The following is a 22543-nucleotide window of genomic DNA, read 5'->3' on the forward strand; positions in this document are numbered from 1 at the left end:
GTTTTGATTTGGCACACACACTGACCCCTTTCTGACGCAGCAGGTCAAGAGGTGACGGTCCACAAACCCGTTGAGTATATATTTCTACGATGCAAGTTTACTGTCAATTCAAGAGTTTACAGAGCCAATTTACATGTATATATTTCCAGTGACACAGAAGGAAAAACATTCGGTCTCCCCCGCTGCTATCGCAATCCTCTCCATCATGGTAGCGGTAAACAGAGAAACACACAGTAATCCACTTGATAAATGTCAAGTGAAATGAAGCTATCAGCTGAAAGCAATTTTCGGGGCAACGTGCAGAGCCAGAGACTCTGGATTTGCACCCCTCCATCGATCATGAGCCGCTCTCTCAGGCCAAGGTATACAATGCCCCCAAATTGCTGACATATGGACCGGGGGAGACCTGGCCATTTCCTCTGTCTGCGAACTAGCTCCTCTAAACTTTTGTTTATTTAGCGAGCCCATGTTTTCATCCATTAGAGACAATGCTTTTCGGTTACCGGCACTGACGTGCAAGGCATAGTGTTGGATATTGTAAGGAATAACTGATGACGGAATGTTCTATAATTAAAATGTTTAAGGAGGCCAGGACATGATAATGCAACAACAAAGCAGTTTGTCCAGAAGTGTGAGTTAATTTTCTTACACAACTGATTAGAAAGAGCCGCATTTCCTGTTTACAAGTCACGTTATTGCCATTTTTATGGTTCAAGTTCATTTGAAAGTCCATGAAATGGAAGTTATTAAAATGTTATTCACACTCAGAAAAAAAAGGTTCTTAAGGATGTTCAAAGATGAGTGAAAAGCTGAGGAAAGCGGAAACACCTTGGAACATTTATCAACCAAATCAATAATTCAGCAATAAGAATTCAGCATTGTTGTGGTAAAATAAGGAATATTTTAAATTGCCATTAATCTTAGGCATTATGTTTCAACATTAATAAACAAAAACAAACACACACAAAACACAAAACAGAGTGGGCTACAGCACCAGAATAATAACCAATGTATTTTATTCAGTTTACATTGCTAGATCTGATTATATAGATGAAAATAATGACTATTTTTAGCTTGGTGGCTGCAATAGTGAATGCAAAACAAATGTTGGCAGCATGTTGCCGTGTGCACTCGTTCTCCAGCCTGTGTGACTTTCACCGTCCTGTGAAGAACACAGAGTTTACATTCGGTGCGATGCTTTTTACATAAACACCCAGTTTGTGGCATCGCTTTGATTAGGAGGAGTACCCCAAATCACATTAAAACTTCATTTGTCCTCCGTTTGTTTGTTTGGAGATGTGAACACAAGGAGCACCATAAGCCACTGGCGTGCCACGCCAACATTTGTTTATGCATGAGAAAAACACCCAAACACCATCCAAAACACCACCTTCAGCACTTCTATCACCACCATCATTAACTGGTTTTCTGTTTGGGGGATTTTTGTTCCCGTTAAAAACAGCTCACTGCCTTTGTCTTGATGTTAGCGAGACTTGGAAGGCCTTGTTGTCATCCAAGCAACTCCTTGGTTTTAGTGATCAGTTGTTTGTCGATGTCTGCAGCGTAACTGTCTGCCATTTGTTGAACCTGGTGATATGGGACAGAACAAATGCATATTGTGATTAGTTATACATACTTTATAATAGTAACACATTCACGTAACTGCAAAAAATACCTTGTGGGTACTGATTTATTTGTTATATAACAACAATAATTGATAATATTTTATTATCATTATTAATACTACTACTACTGATAATAAAATGTTATTATTTATTTGTACTACTAGTGCTGTCAAATCGATCACGATTAAATGGCATCTTATATAAAAGTATGTAAATATATGTGTGTGTGTGTATATATATATATATATATATATATATATATATGTATGTATATATACATACACACACTATATAGTTACAAACTTTTATGTTAGATGCGATTAATCGATTTGACAGCACTATTAAGTAATAAAAACTATTATTAATAATATTGTCATTTATTATTATTAATACTGCTACTACTACTAATAATAATAATACATATTAATCTATTGTAAATGGGAAAAAAAATATTATATTACTTTTATTTATTATTATTATTAGAATTGTTACTACCACTATTGTTGTTACTACTAATTTATAATTAATATTTAATGATTAAACACTGGTGTCTTTGTTGAATGTCTGTCATTTTGTTGTTGTACAACAGCACTTTCAAATTAATATTTATTTAAAAATAATAAAAAAACAATTATTATTATTTTTTATTTATTACTATTACTGCTGCTACTACTACTAATAATATATTTATTAAACACGGATGTCTTTATTGAATTTCTGTCATTTTGTTGTTCTACAACAGTACTTTCAAATTAATATTTTTTTATTAACAATAATTTTTTTTTATTATTTATACTACTACTACTAATAATAATAATACAATTTGTAATTATATTTATTTATTAAACAGTGGTATCTATATTGAATTTCTGTAATTTTGTTGTTATTGTACAACAGTTTGAAAATACTCCATCACTACTCCAACTGATAAATCCCCCCCAAAAAATTCTATTGATCCTCATTTGTATGACCTGTTTTTCGATTAAGTGAATGGTATCATCAGAGACGCCCTCTTTTGACTTCTTCAGTTGACTGATGGTGTTGGACCGTACTCTCCTTAGCAAGTCCTTTGCCTTGTTACTGAACTGCTTCGCCAGTTTCACCAGATTCTCCCGGTGTTCTCGCGTCACCCTGCCAGACAAAAATTCGGTTAAACCAACTCAGTACATGACTCATTTTAGATCAGAATCATTTCCTGAAGAAAAGTCTTGCAGACTTATATTTTTAGGCGAGACTATGTTATTTAGACTTTATTTAGACTATGTTATTTAGACTTTGTTATTTAGACTATGTTATCTAGACATTTTTAAGCCAGAAACAGCTATAATCTGAAACTAAAAAGTTTCACAATCAACAAACTGTTGTTCTTGCCCAAATTTTTATGTAGGTGTAGAAGTTTCCCCATCTTATAATTGGCATTTTGCTGCCAGCCATTTGCAAACAGTCCAAGAGTACTGTCTGTTTACTGCAAACAATGTTCATAATTACTGATTCCGAGCCAATCAAGCCTCTGGCTCTCTTTAGAAATGCAAATGCATGCGACGAGGTTGCGCTGATTACGGGCGAGACGTTCGGCCCCTTCATGCGCGCTGCCAGACAAGCACCTGCTGCTGTAGCTGTAGCGCGGCCTCGTAATCAAAGAGTTTTGTGGTTTGTAGAATGAAGGCCGTGCGGCGAGACTATTTGGCTTGGCAGGGAAGAGGAGCGGTGGTCAGAGATTGAAGACCACTGAGTTTTCTTCTTTGTATCAAATATAATAGAGAGTGTATGAAGCACAGAAGGGAAAACATGAAAAATAGCAATACAAAGTTATCTTAAACCCTAACAGAACAGACAACAGATACATATTTCAGATTTAAAAGAACAGGATATGGTTGAAATTAAAGAAAGAAGAAAAGCATGCAAACCTTGCTAGAGTGTTCTGGGTGGTGACTTACTAAGGAGTTCCTATGCAGTTGATAAGGTATTCTGGGTGGTTGTTAGGGTGTTACTATGCAAGGTGATTGTTGCTAGTGATTGATTACTGCCCCAAGTGAAAAAAGGCCCTCCTTGACCTTGATGGGGAAAAAAAGCTAAAACCTAAGCTGGTCTCCCAGCCTGATCAAGCAGGTTCTCAGCTGGTTTAGATGGGGATGCACCGATACAAACATTTTGGCAGACACCGGTAATTCTTTATATTCGAAAGCCGATAACCAATATATAGGCCGATAAATCTAAATTTCTATAACGTTTTTGAGAGACTAATTACAAAAACCAAAAGTCTCACCAATAAAAGCCATGTCCCAAACACACAATTATTATGTTCTCATTATCATTTTATGTAGCCTATATGACAGACTTGTGCTGCACATGTTGCACTTTACTGTATTTTCCTTTTTTGAAGTGATTCCAATCATATTTCAAGCAATTCAAACCATCATGGTTGAACAGTGTGCATCTGAAGTGTCTCAGCTGAAAGAAATAATCCATTATTTATTGGCTTTAATATATCGGCCAATGTTTCTTATCGGGCCGATAACGATAACATTAAAAATGAACATTTATCGGCCGATATATTGTGCATCCCTAGGTCTAGATGATCTCCCAGTCTGGTTAACTGAAAAGTGTGCAAAATCCCTCTAAAGTAGCAATTGTGAAGCTTGCCTTAAGTTAAAAAGACAAAAGACATTAGCATTGAGAAAATAGCATTGCACAGATGAACTGAAGAGGAATCAAACATAGCTTGTAGAAAGTGATGTTAAAAGGAAAGGTGAGAGTGGTCATGAGGATTCAAGCCCTGGGCGGTAAAACACTCACTTGGGAACAGGCACCCTGATGATGGTGCCCTCCACGTCTGGGTTGAGTCCCATGCTGCTGTCTTGCAAGGCCCGAGTGACGGCTGCCGTGGCCTGAGGACACATCGCACAAACACACACATACACACACATCAGAGTTAATGACAGCCAGCTGGGCTTGCGGTACCTGCTGCAAACCTTCATGCACCCTTTGCATCTCTCCAGCCCTCATATCTCACTAGACCAGCCCCTTCCAGATCAGTGGAGTCCCCCGACCCCAGGCCCTTTGATCCAGAAGGAGCTGGGCAGCATCTCCCCATGATGGAGCTCCAGAGAGAGGGGTAGAGGGTGGAGTGTGTGTTGTAGGAAGCGCCGCGGGGCGCTGTCAGCACCATATCCCGTGGGATGGAGCTGAGAGGTTGCAGTGCAGGGCATTGACCCACGTGACCCTGTTCCTGCCTGTTCACCTCATAACCTATTACAAATCCTGTGGCCAGACTAGCCTGAGATTACACTCTGAACTTGTGTGCAGGCAGTGTAGTACTTCATGGGGGCCGCCAAGTTTCACGGATAAGGATTTAGACTGTTTGGAATACTAGTGTACTGCATACTGCACAGTATATGATTGAAATATGAAAATATATAAAATGCTTCATTGTTCAAAGTCTGCAAACTTTCTGTGCATCTTTATGCACTTTCATCAGATATAATCTTGTTAGGCTACGTTCACACTGAGTCCAAATCCAATTATTTCTGTATCCAATTGGAATCTGATCTGAATTATTGACTGTCCACATTGTTTTTTCACAAATGTTCAGATCCGATTTGCCATGGAGCTCTCTTGTTTTCCGGAATATTTTGGTATATGGCAAAAACAACAACCGCAACGTGGAGGGGTTTACAATACAGATGTTGTCTTGTTTACAATATGACAGTGTTTAGCCGTTATTTTTTTAATGTGACATTTAATGTGATTTGAATAGGATTTCAAACCACATGTAGCTCGAAACAGATTTGATTTTTTTTTACCATTCACACTTGATACATCGGATCAGTTTTTGGACTGACAGTAGCCGAGTTTCCATTACCGATTTGCGCAAAACCTTTGAAATATTTTCTAAATGTCGATAAAAAAGTATTGCGAAATAACGGCGTTTCCATTAACCGATGTTATGCGACTAAAACGTAATTTTTTTCGAAATAAGTCATTTAAAAAATAATGGCAAAGGATATTGGTAGGTTCACGTACAGTATATCCCAGCCACCACACTAGCCATTATTTTTAATCGAAGAAGATGTTAGGCGCCATGAATGAGGTGTTTCTGGGTATTTCTCCCTCCTATCTGCTTCGAGGTCTTGATTGTGGCATTACTTTGTGGTTTAGAATACAGTATTCCCGTAATTATTTAGTCTTTTATGAGTTAAATGAAGAACTGTTTCGTCTTCTGTCTAAACATACCACGCCATCTACGTCAGGTGACCTGTGAATCCGCAAAAAATGTTTCCGTTGCAGAAATACACAAAAAACAATGTCATGTGAGGGTAAAAACTTTTTGCGATATATGGGAGTTTGTGAAATTTTCAATTTCAAGTTGCGCAATTTGAACGGTAATTGAAACACAGCTAGTGTGAACGTAGCCTTAGAGTACACACATCAGTCTGAGGCTGAGCAAGTGATGTCTGATTAACAAAGAAATTCTTTTTAATGAGCCATTCATAAAGATTCACAAAACTCACTCCCTCACTGTCATCACAAAGTGATTTTTTTGGCCTTTAATTTCGTGCAATTTATTTTCAGACTGGTTGTTTGTGCCAATAATATTGTGAATATGTAAGGGAATACTAAAAAACAATCAAATATTTCACAAGAATATTATTTGCTATTGTTTAACATTCATAACAGATCCAAATGTAAAAGTGGAATCATCTGTAAAGGAATCTTTACAATCTTTAAAGCATGTTGGAACTATAATCAGCAAAACACGCACACACGCACACTTTTTAAAGAAAGCTGTACACACACTCCTCTTATGTTACATGCATTTCTTGTGAGGTCTGACTCAGCGACTCAGCCATTGTGTGCGTGTAATTCCTCTCTGAACGTCATCCATCATTAATTTCTCGTGGTTCAGAATTTTACGGTAAAACCAGTATTGTTAGGAAGTTAAAAAAAAGCCCAGTTACCCTCTGTTCTTGTGTTAAAAAAAACAAGAGGGTTCAAAGTCTTGAGAAACGCTGCTTTCTTAATGATTCTGGATCCCACACAGGCACACGGAGATCGAAAGCTAATGACTGCTGTCTGCACCACAACACACAACAGCCACTGGGGTTTCTCAACCAGCCTGGACCTTCTCCGACCCTCTAATGAATGAATGGAAAACAACGGCGTCTTCTCAAAGAGTGTGTAATGGATTAGAACAATCATGAAGCTGTTTGCTTTCGGGCCGGGCCAGTCACCTCTGTGTTGTTTTTTGCAGGCCTGTTAGGTAATGGCCAGTTTTCCCTGACACCCTAAACAGCCGCATCTGGCATTATGGTCATCTGAGCATGAAAACCGACCCTTTAATACTGTGCAGGGTCTTTTTTAGTATTATGTTAATATAGAGGTGATGAAGAGGCAAATCCATTTGCAAAAGGTTAATTATTACATCAATAACATAATGTGTGACCCCATAAAAGGGAAGTTAAATTTAGTCATATTTCTGGATTTATTACATTACATGGACAATTGCGGCATTCAGCAGTTAAATATTTTTGTATAATGACTACTTACAGTAACTGCATATTTCACTTGTTTCATGACAACAAATCCAATGCAATGTAATGCAATGAATTAAACATAGCAATATTCATGGAGTGTTATTGAAAGGCTAATATGTTGTAATGGACTATTAACAGAAGAATTAAGTGAGATTAAAAAAAATTGTTTACATTTCAATAAATAAATAAATATCTATTTATAACCTTCAGGGTGCAACACCCCACTGCTTTGGTTTTGATCATCCTATCTAGGTGTACTTTGTAATAATGGCTGGCTGACTGTACATTATCCCTTACATGTTTTGGCTTGAAGTCTCCCAGGATGGATGACGAAGGTAGATTGGTGGGTTTTAGAGCCACCAGGAAACCAGAGCCTTTGGTATTGAGTGGACATAGGCCAAGAGGAGAAAGCATTAATCTCATTAGGGTTATCTGAACATCACGCAGAAAGAACTCAAATATATCAGCAGAGAGTGTGGTGACGGGAGAAGGAGGAGAGGAAAAACAGAAAGACAAGCGTCTCATAATGTGTGTAGAGTCAAAAAGACACAGAAAAGAGAGAGATATCACACATTAGCTCAGGTCTAAGTTCCAGAGGGCACTTTGCGGTCATTTCCTGGCCTGACAGCTAACCACAGACTCTTGGCCTACGTTTCAATCGTTCTCCAAGAACAAAGGGCTTCCCCCAACAATCAATCAATTTCTCTGAAACCAGGCTGGAAAGAGTCCATCACACTCAGGTTTCAGAAGGAGAAAGAGTGTGTTTTGGTGTGTGCGTGCTTGACTTTGCATGCAGCAGTGTGAACTGAGACGTTTTGCTAGGAAGCTATCTGTAGTTTGGTTACACACCTCTGGGAAGCCAGTCATGTTGACCACAAGTAGCTGAGGAGACTTCATGGATATCTGGCCCAGCTGGTTGAGGGGAAATTTGCCATCCTTTGTGGTGACTATGATGTGGTCCAGCGCACCTGAACACATAATAACACAATCCTTTGTTAACCAGTGGTTCTCTCCACAATTATTCAGCGAGCTATTCAACCATTTGCCACTGAAAATAGAAGCAAAAACACATAGCAATAAACTTCATAAAACATCATAAAGAATCACAACGCATACTTCTTACTAGATGTGATAGGAAAAGTTATTTTTCTGTCCTCAATAAAAGCAAAATGCATCCAAATCAATCACAACCGATCAGAGAAGGTTTGATGTTTGACATACACTTACTTGCTATGAGATACCGGAGCAATGAAATTTCACTGTGGGTGGAGTGATCTAGTGAGTCACACAAAAATGGATAGAAAGTAACCAACAAGATGTCTTGCAACACCAAGTTCATGGGTTCAACTCTCAGAAAATGTGTTTCTGAACTGAAGAACTGTTTTTGTCCGTACAATGAATGTCATTGGGGCCCAAAATATTTTTCTGTTCCACAGAAGAAAGAATATGATACAGATTTGAGCTAGGATTTTCTATCCCTTCAAGACAAACAATGGAATAATTGTCTGTCAACTAGACATTTGCCTGGATTCTGTATCCTTTCCCAACCCGTCTCAAAGAAATGAAAGGTTGCAAAAGAAGAGGCACCTTTGGATGGCTGTTGTGACGACATGTCTCGCCCTCCTTGAGGGATGAAAGCACCCACTCCTTTCACTCCAGACAGAAAACCAGAGCATTTCACCAGCATGTCTCATTCCCTCATCTGTCTAACTTCACACAGCTATGTTTCTGTCTCCCGCCCTTTGTCCCCGGTCTTACCTTGCTTTATCCCACACTTACGAGAGCCTGGAGAACAGCTGAGACGCACTGCACTGCACTTTAATCTTTCATGAGAGAACCTGCATGTGCCTTTCTGCCCAAAGAAAACACTTCAGAACTTCAAATTCTCCATATGTACCATTTTGTCAGCTTGTTGAACAGTAACATCTAAGAAGATCATACTTTGCGAACCTTGGAAACCAGCTTCATTCCAATTTCAGATGGGTTCAATGGTGCATATGTGACTTTGACCAAACTTCGACCATTATCTTGTCATGAGCAAAGGTATGGCGAGATTTGGCCCTGGAACCCACCTCAGATTGTGTGTGTGCTACCTGGAAACGTTCACATCTGCTAACGCTTCCATGGATCATTTTGCTGTTTCCTCCACTAAAAAACCTTGAAGATTAACAGGGAAGTTATTAGCCAAATGGGCTCTTCCTGGTCATGGTACCAATTGTTGCCCTCTCCGTTTCAAGAGCCTAAAGGTTAGACAATATTCAGAAGCAAACTGGCTTGATGTTAGATTTATTTGCTTGTTGAAGAACCATCATATGATGGCTGTTTGAGCCATGGAACCACCAAACTTCTGTCCTTGAGATGAGGTGTTTGGAAAATACAAAGGCTTTTGTGAAGCGATGTCCTCTGACAGTAGATTTATCTGGAACAAGAGAATGTACATTTGCGGAGATCCAAGCACAAGCGGTCTATCCTACAGATGACAGACAGACAGGTCGTAATCCTCTTATATTGTGCCCAGACGCCGGGTCACCACATTAATCCTGCACTCCGTGACCTCCTTCCCTCGGCCAAGGTGATTCTCCTGTCCTTCATAATAAACTCGCTGCTTAATTCAATCCAGATGATTTGATCATTTTGCTTAAAAGAACGTCATGCCATCTCACTGACTTTCCATATTTGTTCCATGGAACCAAGTCCATACTGGATCACGGACAAGGAAGGGAAGGACTGGGAAAGGTCAGAAGGTGAAAGTGAAGAGCATGGACTCCACAACCACAATTCCCAAATGCCCAACTTTTGGGTCTTTAGGGATTGGGCTGGAGTGAACGGGGTCGACCTAGATGTACTTCAGGAAGTAGGATTGCAAACACGGTGACCCCACCTTGTGGAACAATGGTCAATGCCAGAACATGTGCAAAGGTGGATCGCTGTGCATTGATCCTCATGGGAGGACAAGGTAACACAATACTCTCTTAGCCTTGTGTAACCTCAGTGACACTGATAGTCCAGTCCTGGAGGGCCAGTGTCCTGTTGAGTTTAGCTCTAACCCTACCCAAAACACACCCAGAAAAGCTAATAAAGGTGTTCAAATCGCAAAATACTAACAGGTAGTTTTAGTTACATTAGTCTGCAGGACAATGGCCCTCCAGGACTGGAGTTGAAGAGTCCTGATGTAGAGGACGAGGTTAAAGTCAATGACACCAAACACCATAGGATCTTGTATCTTGTAACTGATCATGATGCACAAGTTTTATCCAAAAGTAGTGCATGTACGAAAATGTGATCGTCTGGGGGAAGAATTTTCAGTGAATAAAGCTTCTTATGGCTTCAGAAGTCATATTATGTCTTTGGATTAGATCAAACTGTTCAAAACTCTGATTGAATTGTTTGTTTGCTTTGTTATTAAAAATAAAAAGTCCATGGAAGTCTCAATGTGTTATTTCATATATTAAAACTTTGAATTAAAGAAAAAGACAATAATTAAATATCAATCCTGTGTTTAGTGAAAAACAGCTTTCCAAGTAATTTTGATTAAAAATAAAAGCTATATCAGAGTAAATTCATAAATATAAAAATATAGTAGATATCATCAAAAGGCTAAAAATCTCTTATATTTAAGATAAGATTTTTTTCATCCATTAATTGTCTGGCCACACTTTAATTTAGGGTCCAATTCTCACTATTATTAACTATGACTTTTCTCAATAAACTCCTAAGGTAGTTGTTAAGTTTAGGTACTGGGTAGGATTAAGGGATGTACAATATGGTCATGCAAAATAAGGCATTAATATGTGCTTTATAAGTACTAATAAACAGCCAATATCCTAGTAATATGCATGCTAATAAGCGAGTTATAGTTAATAGTGAGAATTGGACCCTGAACTTAAGTGTTACCAATTGTTTCTTTCCTGTCTTAACTGAATTTGAATTGCGGTGACAGAACTGCAATTTGAATTTAAGAAGGTGGAGTGAAATCCCAAAAATATGGTATAACTGCTCTATAAAAATACATTTATTATTGTAAGCATAAATTACCCATAAACATGTCAACATGCATTATCATACATCAAATTAATAAATTATATAATGAACTGAATCAAACGCTTGAAATGAAATGAAATATGATGACATGCTGTGGTGCTGTAGACTAATTAAAAAACAGTTTTCATGCTTCGAGAGTATTGAACTTGTTGAAAAGCAGATGTATTCTACATATCAGTGAATAAATTAGTCAAAATTAATTATGTAACTCCTGTGTTGTGTGACTGTACAGAATTATCAGTCGCAATATAATTAAAATTCTGTGAAGTCTTGCCAATACCAGTTCAGCCTTCTCCAAAATATAACTGAACACTTAAATGAGATCTACTATAATATAATGAAATAAGCATAATTTTAATGTTGCTTAGAAAAAAATCGAACACTCAGAATAGACACATTTCAGAATTTTTTAACGGCCTTAAATGATCAAAGATGCATCCAGGTGGTGTAGTAATAACATCCACCAGCAGGGGCAAACGAGTCAAGCATCACAGCATCGGGTTAAAGGGAAAGGGTTGCCTTGCGTGTCAGTGTCCTGCTACGTCCTGACCTGGTGATGTGCGAATGCTGAGGTTGCGGCTGAAATCCTCTTTCAGGGTAGTCAGGACAGCAGCCATGTCTTCCTTCACCTCCTCCAGGCTAATAATATCATCCACCAATGCTGCCTTGATGTTCACTTTAGCCGTCTGCCCTTTTGCCTTTGCTATCATATAAAAAAGCAACAAAGAAGAAAGAAACATTAACGTCTTCATCACTGGTGCTTCCAAAAGAAAAGCTGGAGATAGAAATGAAAGACTGTGACCAGCATGCTGGCTGATTGTTTTAGCAATTACAAATGAAAGCAGGATTTGGAGGTCAGATAGGGAAAGGAGGGGATTTCTCCTCCCTTTATATGGGCTCAAAGCCCACTTGAGTGAAGCTAAACAAGCACTGCTTTGGAAAACAAATACAACATCCACTCCTACCCCTATGATGGACCCTCTTTGTTGTGGGGGATGAGTAGCCGCAGTCCTCCACTCACCTTTACTCTTCTTTGTGGCATAATGACGGGCATAATTCGGCAGGACCACGGGACGGAGCAGAAAGGGGCCTCTTGAGCAAGTCACCAGCGGGGTCCTCAGAACAGAAGGCACAAATCTGCACAATACTGGCCGCAGGAGGTTCAGATGACTCAGTGCCATGTCCGTGGTAACGATACTAAAACATGGAAAGAATATTATTTAATGCAAGGACATTTAGAGCAACTTTTACATCAAATACAGATTTTGAGATCTGTTCAAAGAAACTTTGGACATTGGCCACTGGGCAAGATTCAAATTGCCACCAGGGGGCGTCTCTAAAATCCAAAAAGACCAGAACAGAGACGTAACACTTACATTTATTCATTTAGCAGAGTATTTATCTGACTTTAAACGACTTAGGCTTTAAACAACTTACAAAAGTGGAATACAACAAGCAAACGAGGCAATAACACAAGAAGTGCTAGCATTAGAAAGCTTCCAACATCATCTACAATAGTACAAGCTATAACAGGGAGGGATTTAAAGGGAAAGTTCACCCAAAAATGAAAATTCTGTCATTTATTCACCCTTAAGTTATTTCAAACCTGTATAAGTTTCTTTCTTCTGCTGAACACAAAAGAAGATATTCTGAAGAATGTCGGTAACCAAACAGTTGATGGACCCCATTGACTTCCATTGTATTTTTTTCCCCATACTGTGGAAGTCAATGGGGTCCGTCAACTGTTTGGTTACCGACATTCTTCAGAATATCTTCTTTTGTGTTCAGCCGACAATATGAGGGTGAGTAAATGATGACAGAATTTTCATTTTTGGGTGAACTTTCCCTTTGAGAAAATGTGAAAGCAGAGACAACACAAGAGACAGAGACTGGAAAGCACACCAACTTCATAAAACACACACAACAAAATAAAAAGCATTGCAATAGTTTCTAAAATAGTGTCATTGTCATTTTAGTACAAATACATCTAACAGTAAGTGAGTAATTGACAAATCAAGAGTGTCCAAAAAAGTCTTTTAAACCGTTAAGTTAAAATGCATGTGCAAAAGTTGAAATTAACTCATGTTGGTTTTATATGTTTGAAAAAAACATTTATATCATTTTTAACAGAAGAAAATTTAATGACTCGAAAAATGATGATAAATCATTGGTGGGTTAATGATAAAGTAAAAAGTTAAAATATTCACCTTGCACATGCACATACATACACATACATACATACACATACATATATATATATATATATATATATATATATATATATACACACCTGTATATAGTTTTATATATAAATATTATAAAAAAAATATATATATATATATATATATATATAAAACTTTTGTTTATTATTAATATTAGTATTTTTATTGACATAAAAAGGTCAAATTATCTGATATTTTAAGAGACTTTATTGACCTTGACAGACAGTTATAAGGGTCTACATGATATAATTTCCTGTTTTATGTTTGTTTTTCTGTAAGTTTTACTTCTGATTTGGCGAAAAATGTTTTTCCAGTGTTTATAAAATTTTAACCATAATAATAATAAAACAATTATGCCAAATTAATTGAAGGTGCCTCTTCTCAAGAATTTCATCCTTCAAAAAATGTAAACCTTACATTGAAAAATAAAAATTATAATATAGTATAATATTATTGATATTAGAATAATGTTAGTATTATATAATATAGCAAGTGTTCACAAAAATATCAAAATGAATTGATCTAGAAATTAAAAACAAATTTATCACACAAAGTTAGTTCAAGTCATTGCATTTATGAATTGTATTTTTAATGTATTTTAAATATATATATTTTTTGTTCCCAACAATATTTTAAATGTAAAATATTAATATATACAAATTTAAAATATTATATATAATATATGATATAATCCATGTCAAAGCTAATGTTTTTTACATTTTCAGAAGAAATGTGTGTGCAAACACCACCCCTCAACGTCATTTTAGCATGTTTTTATCTAGTTGTGAGGGCGTTCTGGGTGGTTTCTTAGTTGGCTTAAGTTAAAAAATAAAATACACCCCCAAGTTTCTATGATTTTAGTCCCTTCATATGTCTCAGGACTTTCCTTCAATGTAAGTTTATACAATTTCCAACTTGTTTATAGTTCGCCAGGTGAAAATTGTAAGTCTGATGGCTTAGTAAAGTAATGGCACAACTCCCCTCAAGCCGCACGATTTGCCGTATCATTCATGTCCGTAGCACAAACAGTGCTGAGTTTAATTCTCAGGGTTAGGGCAGTGGTCCTCAATCCTGGTCCTGGAGGTCCCCCAACACTGTCTCCTTAATCCAACACATCTGATACAACTCATCAGTTCATTAGTGGAGACTACGCATCCTGCAATGTGTGGGTTGCTGGTGTTGATTTCCCACTTTTTAGTAGCATAAATCTTCAAATGGAGGTTGTTTATCAGCATGGACTGTAACAACAGCGCAGGTGCTCTGGAAAAGAGCTATAGGCCTACCTTACGGATTGCTTGCGCCTCCGTCAGTGCTTCTTTGTTATGGCTAGCGAGAGGTATCCCACTAGTCAAAATACAGCCTGGCTTGTGCTTCTCCAAAGGACAGCGAATGAAAAAAAGTTTGGCTGTGTGTTTTTACAGTTGCTGTGATAAAGATAACTTGATGGCACGGGTCTGATAGCAGCCACTACACCCACGAGCCGCGATTTTTATCAGCTCTTGATGATGCATGTTGCAGGTTCAATGGGAGTCGCAGCTGTTATGGTCAGATGCAGCTCAAAAAAATGAAAAGCGTGACTCTTCTTGTCGTCCTTAGGAGATGGGAGTTGTCCGACACGGGTGTTTGGTCCACGGGGTGTGGATGGAGTAGAGCCGATGCCGGGTTTAGAGGAGCTGTCAAGCAGAAAACTGTTGCGCAGGTGGTCTGTGGGTTACAGCGCGCTGCTGTTTGATTCACACTGGTAGGAATGACAGCGGTTGGCATACCCTCATTGCGTAAGCTCACCTCATGAAAGAAATGTTTACAGTGTGAACTGTTAAAAGTCCTTACTGTAAAAACTGAGACAATGTAGCATATTGGCTTGGTTGTGGTAATGTAAACCCCCAGTTAGATTTCATGATGTACTGGCCACTGCTTTTACACTAGCGTAAAAGAGAGTGTGGCTCGCAATTGATAAAAGCAACTGTATTTCATGGATTTTTTTATTTAAAGGCATAGCTCCCCCACCATTTTGTCCATTGAACACAAGAGATTTTTAGCAGAATCATCATGATGCTCTTTTCCATACAAATTAAAGTAATGGTAACCAAGGACTGTTAAAGGGATCTTATTATGCTTCTTTACATGTTCATCTTTCTTTAGTGTGAGAATGAAAAAGGTCTGCAAAGTTACAAAGCTCAAAGTCTACATCCGTGCACAATGCACATTGTTTCTGAACTCCCTGAAACGCCCCGATTGTAGTCTTGAGTTTTCTTCCGGGAACAAACACGTCACAATATTCCTCATTTAAATAAGTCCCGCCCAAGGCATATGAATAAATGAATGAGGCAATTATATAGCGCTTTCATATGTACTGTACACCCAAAGCGCTTTACAATCATATCAGGGAATCTCGCCTCAGCCACCACCATATGCAAAATAGAGGCAAGTCTTGGTTGAGTTAAGCCTTGTGCACACCAGGACAATTATCGCGCGCTTATTGCCAACGTTTAACGCCTCGTGACTAAACAAAGGGCGCCAATGTGAGTATGCACGCCAGGCGTAAAAGCGTAATTTCAATTTTTTTAAAAGCCTCTGGTTTGTTTTTGTGGTTTGACACCCCGCGTTAAAAACTGGTCGACCAATGAGATTGGGGCTTTTGTTCACGTGCCTGGAGCTGCTGAAGTTACAGTACTTGGAGGCGCTCAAGCCTAAAAACTGTCTTGCTGAGCATACATTAATAGAAGACGACGACGGAGAGGAAGTAAGTAGACGCAGAAGAAGATGCAACGAGGCAAGATGAATGTACAGCAGAGCTGCTGGTCTCTTTGGTGTCTGAACACAAAGAACATTATGACAAATGGCAACAGTGAAAATAACTTGGGTATGAACACAAAGACGCATCGAAAAACGTCTTGAAAAAAACTGCCAATAAGCTAACCGCTAACCGCTTATTGCCATTTTTTTTCCGAGACGTTTTTCGAGGTGTGCACGAGACTTTAGTAGTGTGTGAAACTTTTGGTTATGGTAAGGGGAGGGACATTTCCTAAACATGCTAGAAGCGGTTGATCAATCACTACACACTGGTCCAGGCGACCAATCAGAGCACATTGTGCTTTTCAGAAGGAGGGGCTTCATTGCAGAGGTGGGAGTAAGTCACACATGTGCAAGTCACAAGCAAGTCTCAAGTCTTAACCTTCGAGTCTCAAGCAAGTCCAAGTAAATTTTTTATAAAGGCAGGTCAAGTCAAGTCAAGTCACCGCCTTACGTCAAGCAATTCAAGTCAAGTCGTAGCTTGGGTCACAAGTCACTGGCAAGTCATACAAACGTTTGACGATTTCACTGAATTGATATATTAAAATAAGTTAAAACTACAGAAGTTGTGGACTATGGTTTTATTTGCAACTTTATATTTTTTTAATATATGCATTTCCACATATAGCTGAGTGGTTACTACAATAAAAATCTAAATGTAACTGAAATTAGGCCAACATTAAAACATGAAAAAATAAATATGCCTCAAACATTGCAGAAGAGCATTAAAAGGTATTAAACAATTCACAATTCAAGTATAATTCCTATGCTACCAAAGGCATTCTTCAAACTGGCATCCCCTTAATACAAGTTATATATTTTTAATTATGAAGTTAAAACCGCCAATAGGTGGCGCCAAATTAACGTATTAATGTACGAGTCATAGAAGCATTCATTTAAGTTATGTTCAAAACGGCAGATTCGTTCTGGAACTAAGCAACTAGGTCACTGAATCACAAATACGCATAGCTCTTTCTGTGGCTTGTTTGGAACTATTGTCATTGGAGAAATCGAGCAAAAACAGAAAATATTTGGAATATTAGGCTATGTCTAAATGTCACATCACAATATTCACTCTTTGTGTACTGAACTGTTTTATAAAATCATTATCACATTTGCAATCGCGTCAATATTCTGGAAATATTTTTTTGATATCATATGTTATAATTATGAAAATAACTCATACTAGGGCATTTTTTTCCACCACATTTTGAATTTTGGGTGCAATATTAATTCTGCTGGCATTTTGATAGCATCTAATAGATGTAACCCCTGATAACAGCTGCTTCAAGAGAAACATAAAACACGACAAAACATTAACAGTTTTCTATGTTGTTTTTTGTCATTGGAAAGAACGACATATTTGGCTTTAAAGCATGATTTAAAAGAAATGTGGCAAATGTTATACAAAACATATGACATCATTAATTATCATTTGAATATTGACAACATAGCTACATTTGAAAACATAATTGTTTATAAAGAGGCATGCTGTTTTGACCAATAGTCTCGATTTAAAGATAGTCAAATTAACAATAACAAACAGGTTAAACAAGCCATAGCTTACTTTTAGACGTGGTGAATGAAGTTCGACTGTATTGTGATGGTCGTCCGATATCCCTTGCCAGTTATTATGCGTACAGCAAATCTTCTTGTATGAATATAGTCAATTTCTAGTGTTTATATCCAAAAAGAAACGATGCTGAGAATGTTTTTGTATTTAGAGCGCTCACCGCGATGTATGTTTTTTCTGGGCTTGTGCAGTGTCACGCAATCGCGCAGAATCTGATGACTGGCGTCAATGGTTCCATTGCTTTCATTTTGTTCATCAATTGATGTTGCGATGATAAATGTATATCAAGTCATTCTCGAGTCATACAGTTCAAGTCAAGTCAAGTCTCAAGTCATTGGATCTCAAGTCAAAGTCAAGTCGAGTCATTTTCTTAATTTAGTCAAGCAAGTCTCAAGTCCTTAAATTTGCGACTCGAGTCTGACTCGAGTCAAGTCATGTGACTCGAGTCCCCCATCTCTGCTTCATTGAGACAGGAACTAAACAGGGGTGCGTTTCATGAAAGCATCGTTAGCAAACTATGGTCGCAAGTTCCGTCGTCATCAGCATCGTTAAACGAGTCTTGATTCCCAAAACCATAGTTCCAACGAACATTCGCAAACAGCATCGCAAAGTTTTGTGGTCTGAACGACAGCTCTGGACCTGTGGTTAGAAGAAACATAGTTTCTTGTTTTTATAACATTTGGACTTAATAAATCCTTATCTTGAGCAAAATAAACATAAACTACAATCTATATCTTTTATTTCTAATACATACTAATGTCATTCACATCTTTACTGCCGAGATTGCTGTGGCCACTGACTGTGTACGAGGTTTCTTTAACAACCTGTGTTAAAAACTGGTAGAAAGTGGTCAGCAAAGAAATCTGTGGAAGAGGCAAAGGCAGCCCTTCAAATTGGTGATATTGTGGGACAGGTACAGCATGGACGAGGGGGTTTTGGGCTCAGTTTAGCTCCTCCTAATTGGCACAAGGCAGCCCCAGCTCAAAGGAGGAAGCTGGTAGTCAACGAGGTGCGAAAGCAGGAGGAGGGGATGAGGTGTATAAAGGCCATTTCCCAGGCCAAGCAGGGAGAGTGGATGAGATGGGAGAGTGTGGAACAACGCAAGATGGGCTGGCAAGACCTTTGGTCAATGGAAGAGAGTAGGATCAGTTTCCTTATCAGGTCAACATATGATGTTCTCCCATCACCGCAGAACCTAAAACCTCTGGGTAGGAGAGGATCCCTCTTGTCCTTTGTGTTCATCACCTGCCACATTAAGGCACATTTTGACAGGATGTAAGGTGGCTCTTATCCAGGGTCGGTTTACTTGGAGCTATGACCAAGTACTGCGATGTTTGGCTTCAGCATTGGAAGACAAGCGTAACATGACCAATAAGTTGCCACCTGTTCTAGCAAAACATTACACACAGAGACAATATTCCTCCGCCCAGGCGAGCAACCACCAAGAAAAGGTGTTAAAACCAATTCTCGCCCAGGACAACTGGAAGCTGCAAGGGACTGGAAAATGCGGGCTGATCTTGATCAACGGCTCATTTTTCACCTGAGATTGCCACCACCAACCTCCAACCAGATATTGTTTTGTGGTCTGGATCAGCATGCATTGTTCAACTGATAGAGTTAACAGTGCCATGGGAGGATGCTGTAGATTAGGCATATGAGAGGAAGAAACTGCGGTATGCTCAGCTGGCCACTGAAGCAGAACAGCGAGGATGGAGAGTCCGGGTTTATCCAGTGGGAGTGGGTTGTCGAGGATTTGTGGCACACTCTACAACCCGGTTTCTCAGAGACGTCGGATTCAGTGGCCAAGAGTTGCGTCGCACAGTAAAGAACTTATCTGAAGCAGCAGAAAGGAGCAGCAACTGGCTGTGGTTGAGACAGAAAGATTCTGGCTGGTTGTGTACAGGCCGCCACGCTACGGTTTCGAAGAATTCTTGAAAATTCGAAGAGTCTGTTGGTTTATTTGCATAGTTTGGATTGTAATATTATGTTCCTGTCTATTTTGCGTGAATGAGGATTGGTGTTTGGACAGATATTGTGTTTTGCGGTAGTATGCCATACGGAACTGTTGCCACTGACCTGCTTTAACGACGGCCGTGGGGCTCGACAGCCTTAGTCAAATGGGTTGGCGCGTATGGTCGGGTTGCAGAGAGATTGTGAGAGATTGTGGTTAGGTCACATGCGAACTATGAGGAAGGAGCAACCTCAGCAGCAGGAGGGAGGTAAAGGTCAGTAAGCTGGGCTGAGTTGAGTGGGGGACGGAGGGGGGTGGCTCTGGGACGCCAGAGTCACTGTCGAGCCCTCTTGCGGTGTCGTGGGCTAGTCGACGAAAAACTGAGGATGGAAGGTGCCCACTTGAAGACCCTAGAGATGTTCCCTACTCAGCTCAATCCAGAGGGTCGTTATGGGGGGACCGCACTGTGGTTGCAGCTGTTGTGTGTGCTGCAAATACACTGCAGCTATTAACACCAGACAGAAGGAGATTCACATCACCATATGGAAAGAAGCATAGGTTACTGTAAAGCTACATCTTAGTTGGTGCTTATCTTGGCGAAAGCCGAGTACAAATCAGCATGAAGTTTTAACATCTACTCTCGTGTATGGAAATCATAAAGCTCTGTTTTTGAAGAGTGTGCATTTGGTCTAGTATGTAAGATCGAGTCTATGATTGAATCTGAAAAGCAAAAAAACTGAGAAAAATGAGAAATAATCCTCAGATGCCATGTCTGTAATTTATGCCAAAAAATCTAGCATTAATTCGATCTCAAATGGATTTATTAAAAGAAGTCATTACTCCCCTACTATATGCATGACATCAATAACCAACGTGGTTGAATGAAAAATTTGTGAAAATATGGTTTCGGGAAACAGTCGTGACTAGCTAGTTGATTTCTTCAGCGATACATCATACTATGGTAGTTAAGCAGCGTTTTACAGCGAGTCGTTGTACGGGAAACCCAGCCCAGAGCGTTACTGACAGACTGGGAAGAGAAGTGCTGCAACAATGTCAAGTATGTGAAAAATGTTTTTTGAACATTCAAGCATGAAAACCTGTTCTAGTAAAAAGCCACAAAACAAAATCAAGACTGAAAAAAGGCATAGGTCCCCTTTAAAGGGATAATTCACCCATAAATGTTCATTCTGTTTACTCACCTTTATGTCATTCCAATCCTGTATGAGGCACTTTCTTCTGCTGAAAACAAACAAAGATATGTTGAAGAATGTTGGAAACATTGGAGCCTACTGACTTCCAAAACTCAAAAATCTTCTTTTATGTCCCACACACGAAAGAAATTCATACAGGTTTAAAAGCAATGAGGTTGATGACAGAATTAATTTTTAGAGCGAAGTATCCCTTTAACAACCTATAGTCACCATTCACTTGTATTGTATTGAAAAGAGCAGCATGAACATTCTGTTAAACATCTCCTTGTGTGTTCAATGGACAAAATGAACATGAATAATTGTGGGTGAATAAAGATGATATTCCTTTTTGATTGAGATATGACTTTAACTAAAAAGCCTTGAAATACAGATCCTGCAAAAATTACAAAAATATTACAAAAGGAGTTATTTTAGTAATGATATATAGCATGATGTTCTAAAAGTATCAATATGAATTGTAATTCAAAATTAAAAACAAATTTATCATGTTAGGTTTATTTAAGTCATTGTATTTATGAACTGTATTTTAATGTATTTATTTAACATTCTTTTCATTTTTACTGTAGTCAACATCAGAAGTGGATCAAAACCTTGCATCAAAGTTACATGTATTTTGAACAATACCCGTTCTTGTCTTAGGACAAGTTTGATGAAATGTTTTGATCCACTTCAAATGTTGACTATTGTATAATGAGGGTGAATAAATCATTACATGATATATGCCTTTGATTAACATATATCCATACTTTATAATACTGGATGAAGAGTGTTAATTTAACAAATGTTATGATTTTAAAAACTTACAAATGCATTTATTTAAAATTTTCTAATGTATACCCAGTTCAATAAGTTTATTTTCCTATATAAAATCTCTAGCTAATTAAATATGATTCTATTTTACATAGTGATGAAAAGTGAGCCATTTATAGTTTATGATCCATCATATATGAGAGGAAAGTGCTTAAAAGGGAACATTTAAAGATCAGAAGACAGTGTTAGTAAAAGTGAAATAAATCTGGTAGAGCAACCTAAAACAACCCTTTTACCAATGATATATGAATATCATATTCTGAAACTAAAAAACAGCACATGCTTTACTGTGCCTTCCATTTATTTATGCCCTGGCTGTCATTAATAACAATGTTTCCAAGCATTACCCAAGGATAATTTACATAAGGAACACGAATTTTCCATTATTATTTTTTCCCAGCACGGACAAACTGTTGGTTTTTAACGCAAGTGTGCATTACCCCAGACTGCAGTACATGACAAATGTACTCCGGCATCTGCCAGCTGACGGGGACTGAATTGAATCACACCAGTGCCATGATGCTACTAGCTACATTATGAGCATCAACGTTACATAAATCAAACCCACATATCGCTACAAACTCAAACAGACACAGCAAGTAAAAATACATTAAGCTATTTCGCGTGACAAACAATACAAGAGTAAGTCATACATACTTACATTCCTCACGTAGAAAAACTTGTCCCAGCAGGCATGGCTTGCAGTACACTCACTTTTTGACAACATGAGCAGCTCAAGGGCACATGTCATCGCATTTTAGTGTTTTGCGTCATCAGAACATG

The 22543-nt window shown here is 38.4% G+C and overlaps 2 protein-coding genes across 5 annotated transcripts in view; both read right to left on the bottom strand.

The window, feature by feature from the left end:
- Positions 1 to 22543, bottom strand: part of anxa3b (annexin A3b) — a 275725-nt gene that overhangs the window by 17505 nt on the left and 235677 nt on the right. The gene's annotated exons all lie outside the window — the stretch shown is intronic.
- On the bottom strand, positions 1000 to 22535 carry mrrf (mitochondrial ribosome recycling factor). 3 transcript variants are annotated; one of them, XM_077243096.1, is made up of 8 exons: positions 22422 to 22535; positions 20939 to 20978; positions 12222 to 12397; positions 11751 to 11903; positions 8009 to 8127; positions 4422 to 4513; positions 2597 to 2756; positions 1000 to 1587 (listed from the first exon to the last, which is right to left on the bottom strand). In XM_077243096.1, exons 3-8 carry the CDS (start codon positions 12379 to 12381, stop codon positions 1510 to 1512), a joined length of 762 nt encoding a protein of 253 aa, XP_077099211.1. In that variant the 5' UTR covers positions 12382 to 12397; positions 20939 to 20978; positions 22422 to 22535; the 3' UTR covers positions 1000 to 1509. The 3 variants fall into 3 exon arrangements, with proteins under 3 accessions (XP_077099211.1, XP_077099210.1, XP_077099212.1); XM_077243095.1 differs by having other exon boundaries at positions 20939 to 20975; positions 22422 to 22521; XM_077243097.1 differs by lacking the exon at positions 20939 to 20978.

The sequence above is a fragment of the Siphateles boraxobius genome, unplaced genomic scaffold (assembly GCF_051911475.1).
Source record: "Siphateles boraxobius isolate OS27281-9 unplaced genomic scaffold, OSU_SipBor_1 25, whole genome shotgun sequence".
Classification (NCBI taxonomy): domain Eukaryota; kingdom Metazoa; phylum Chordata; class Actinopteri; order Cypriniformes; family Leuciscidae; genus Siphateles; species Siphateles boraxobius.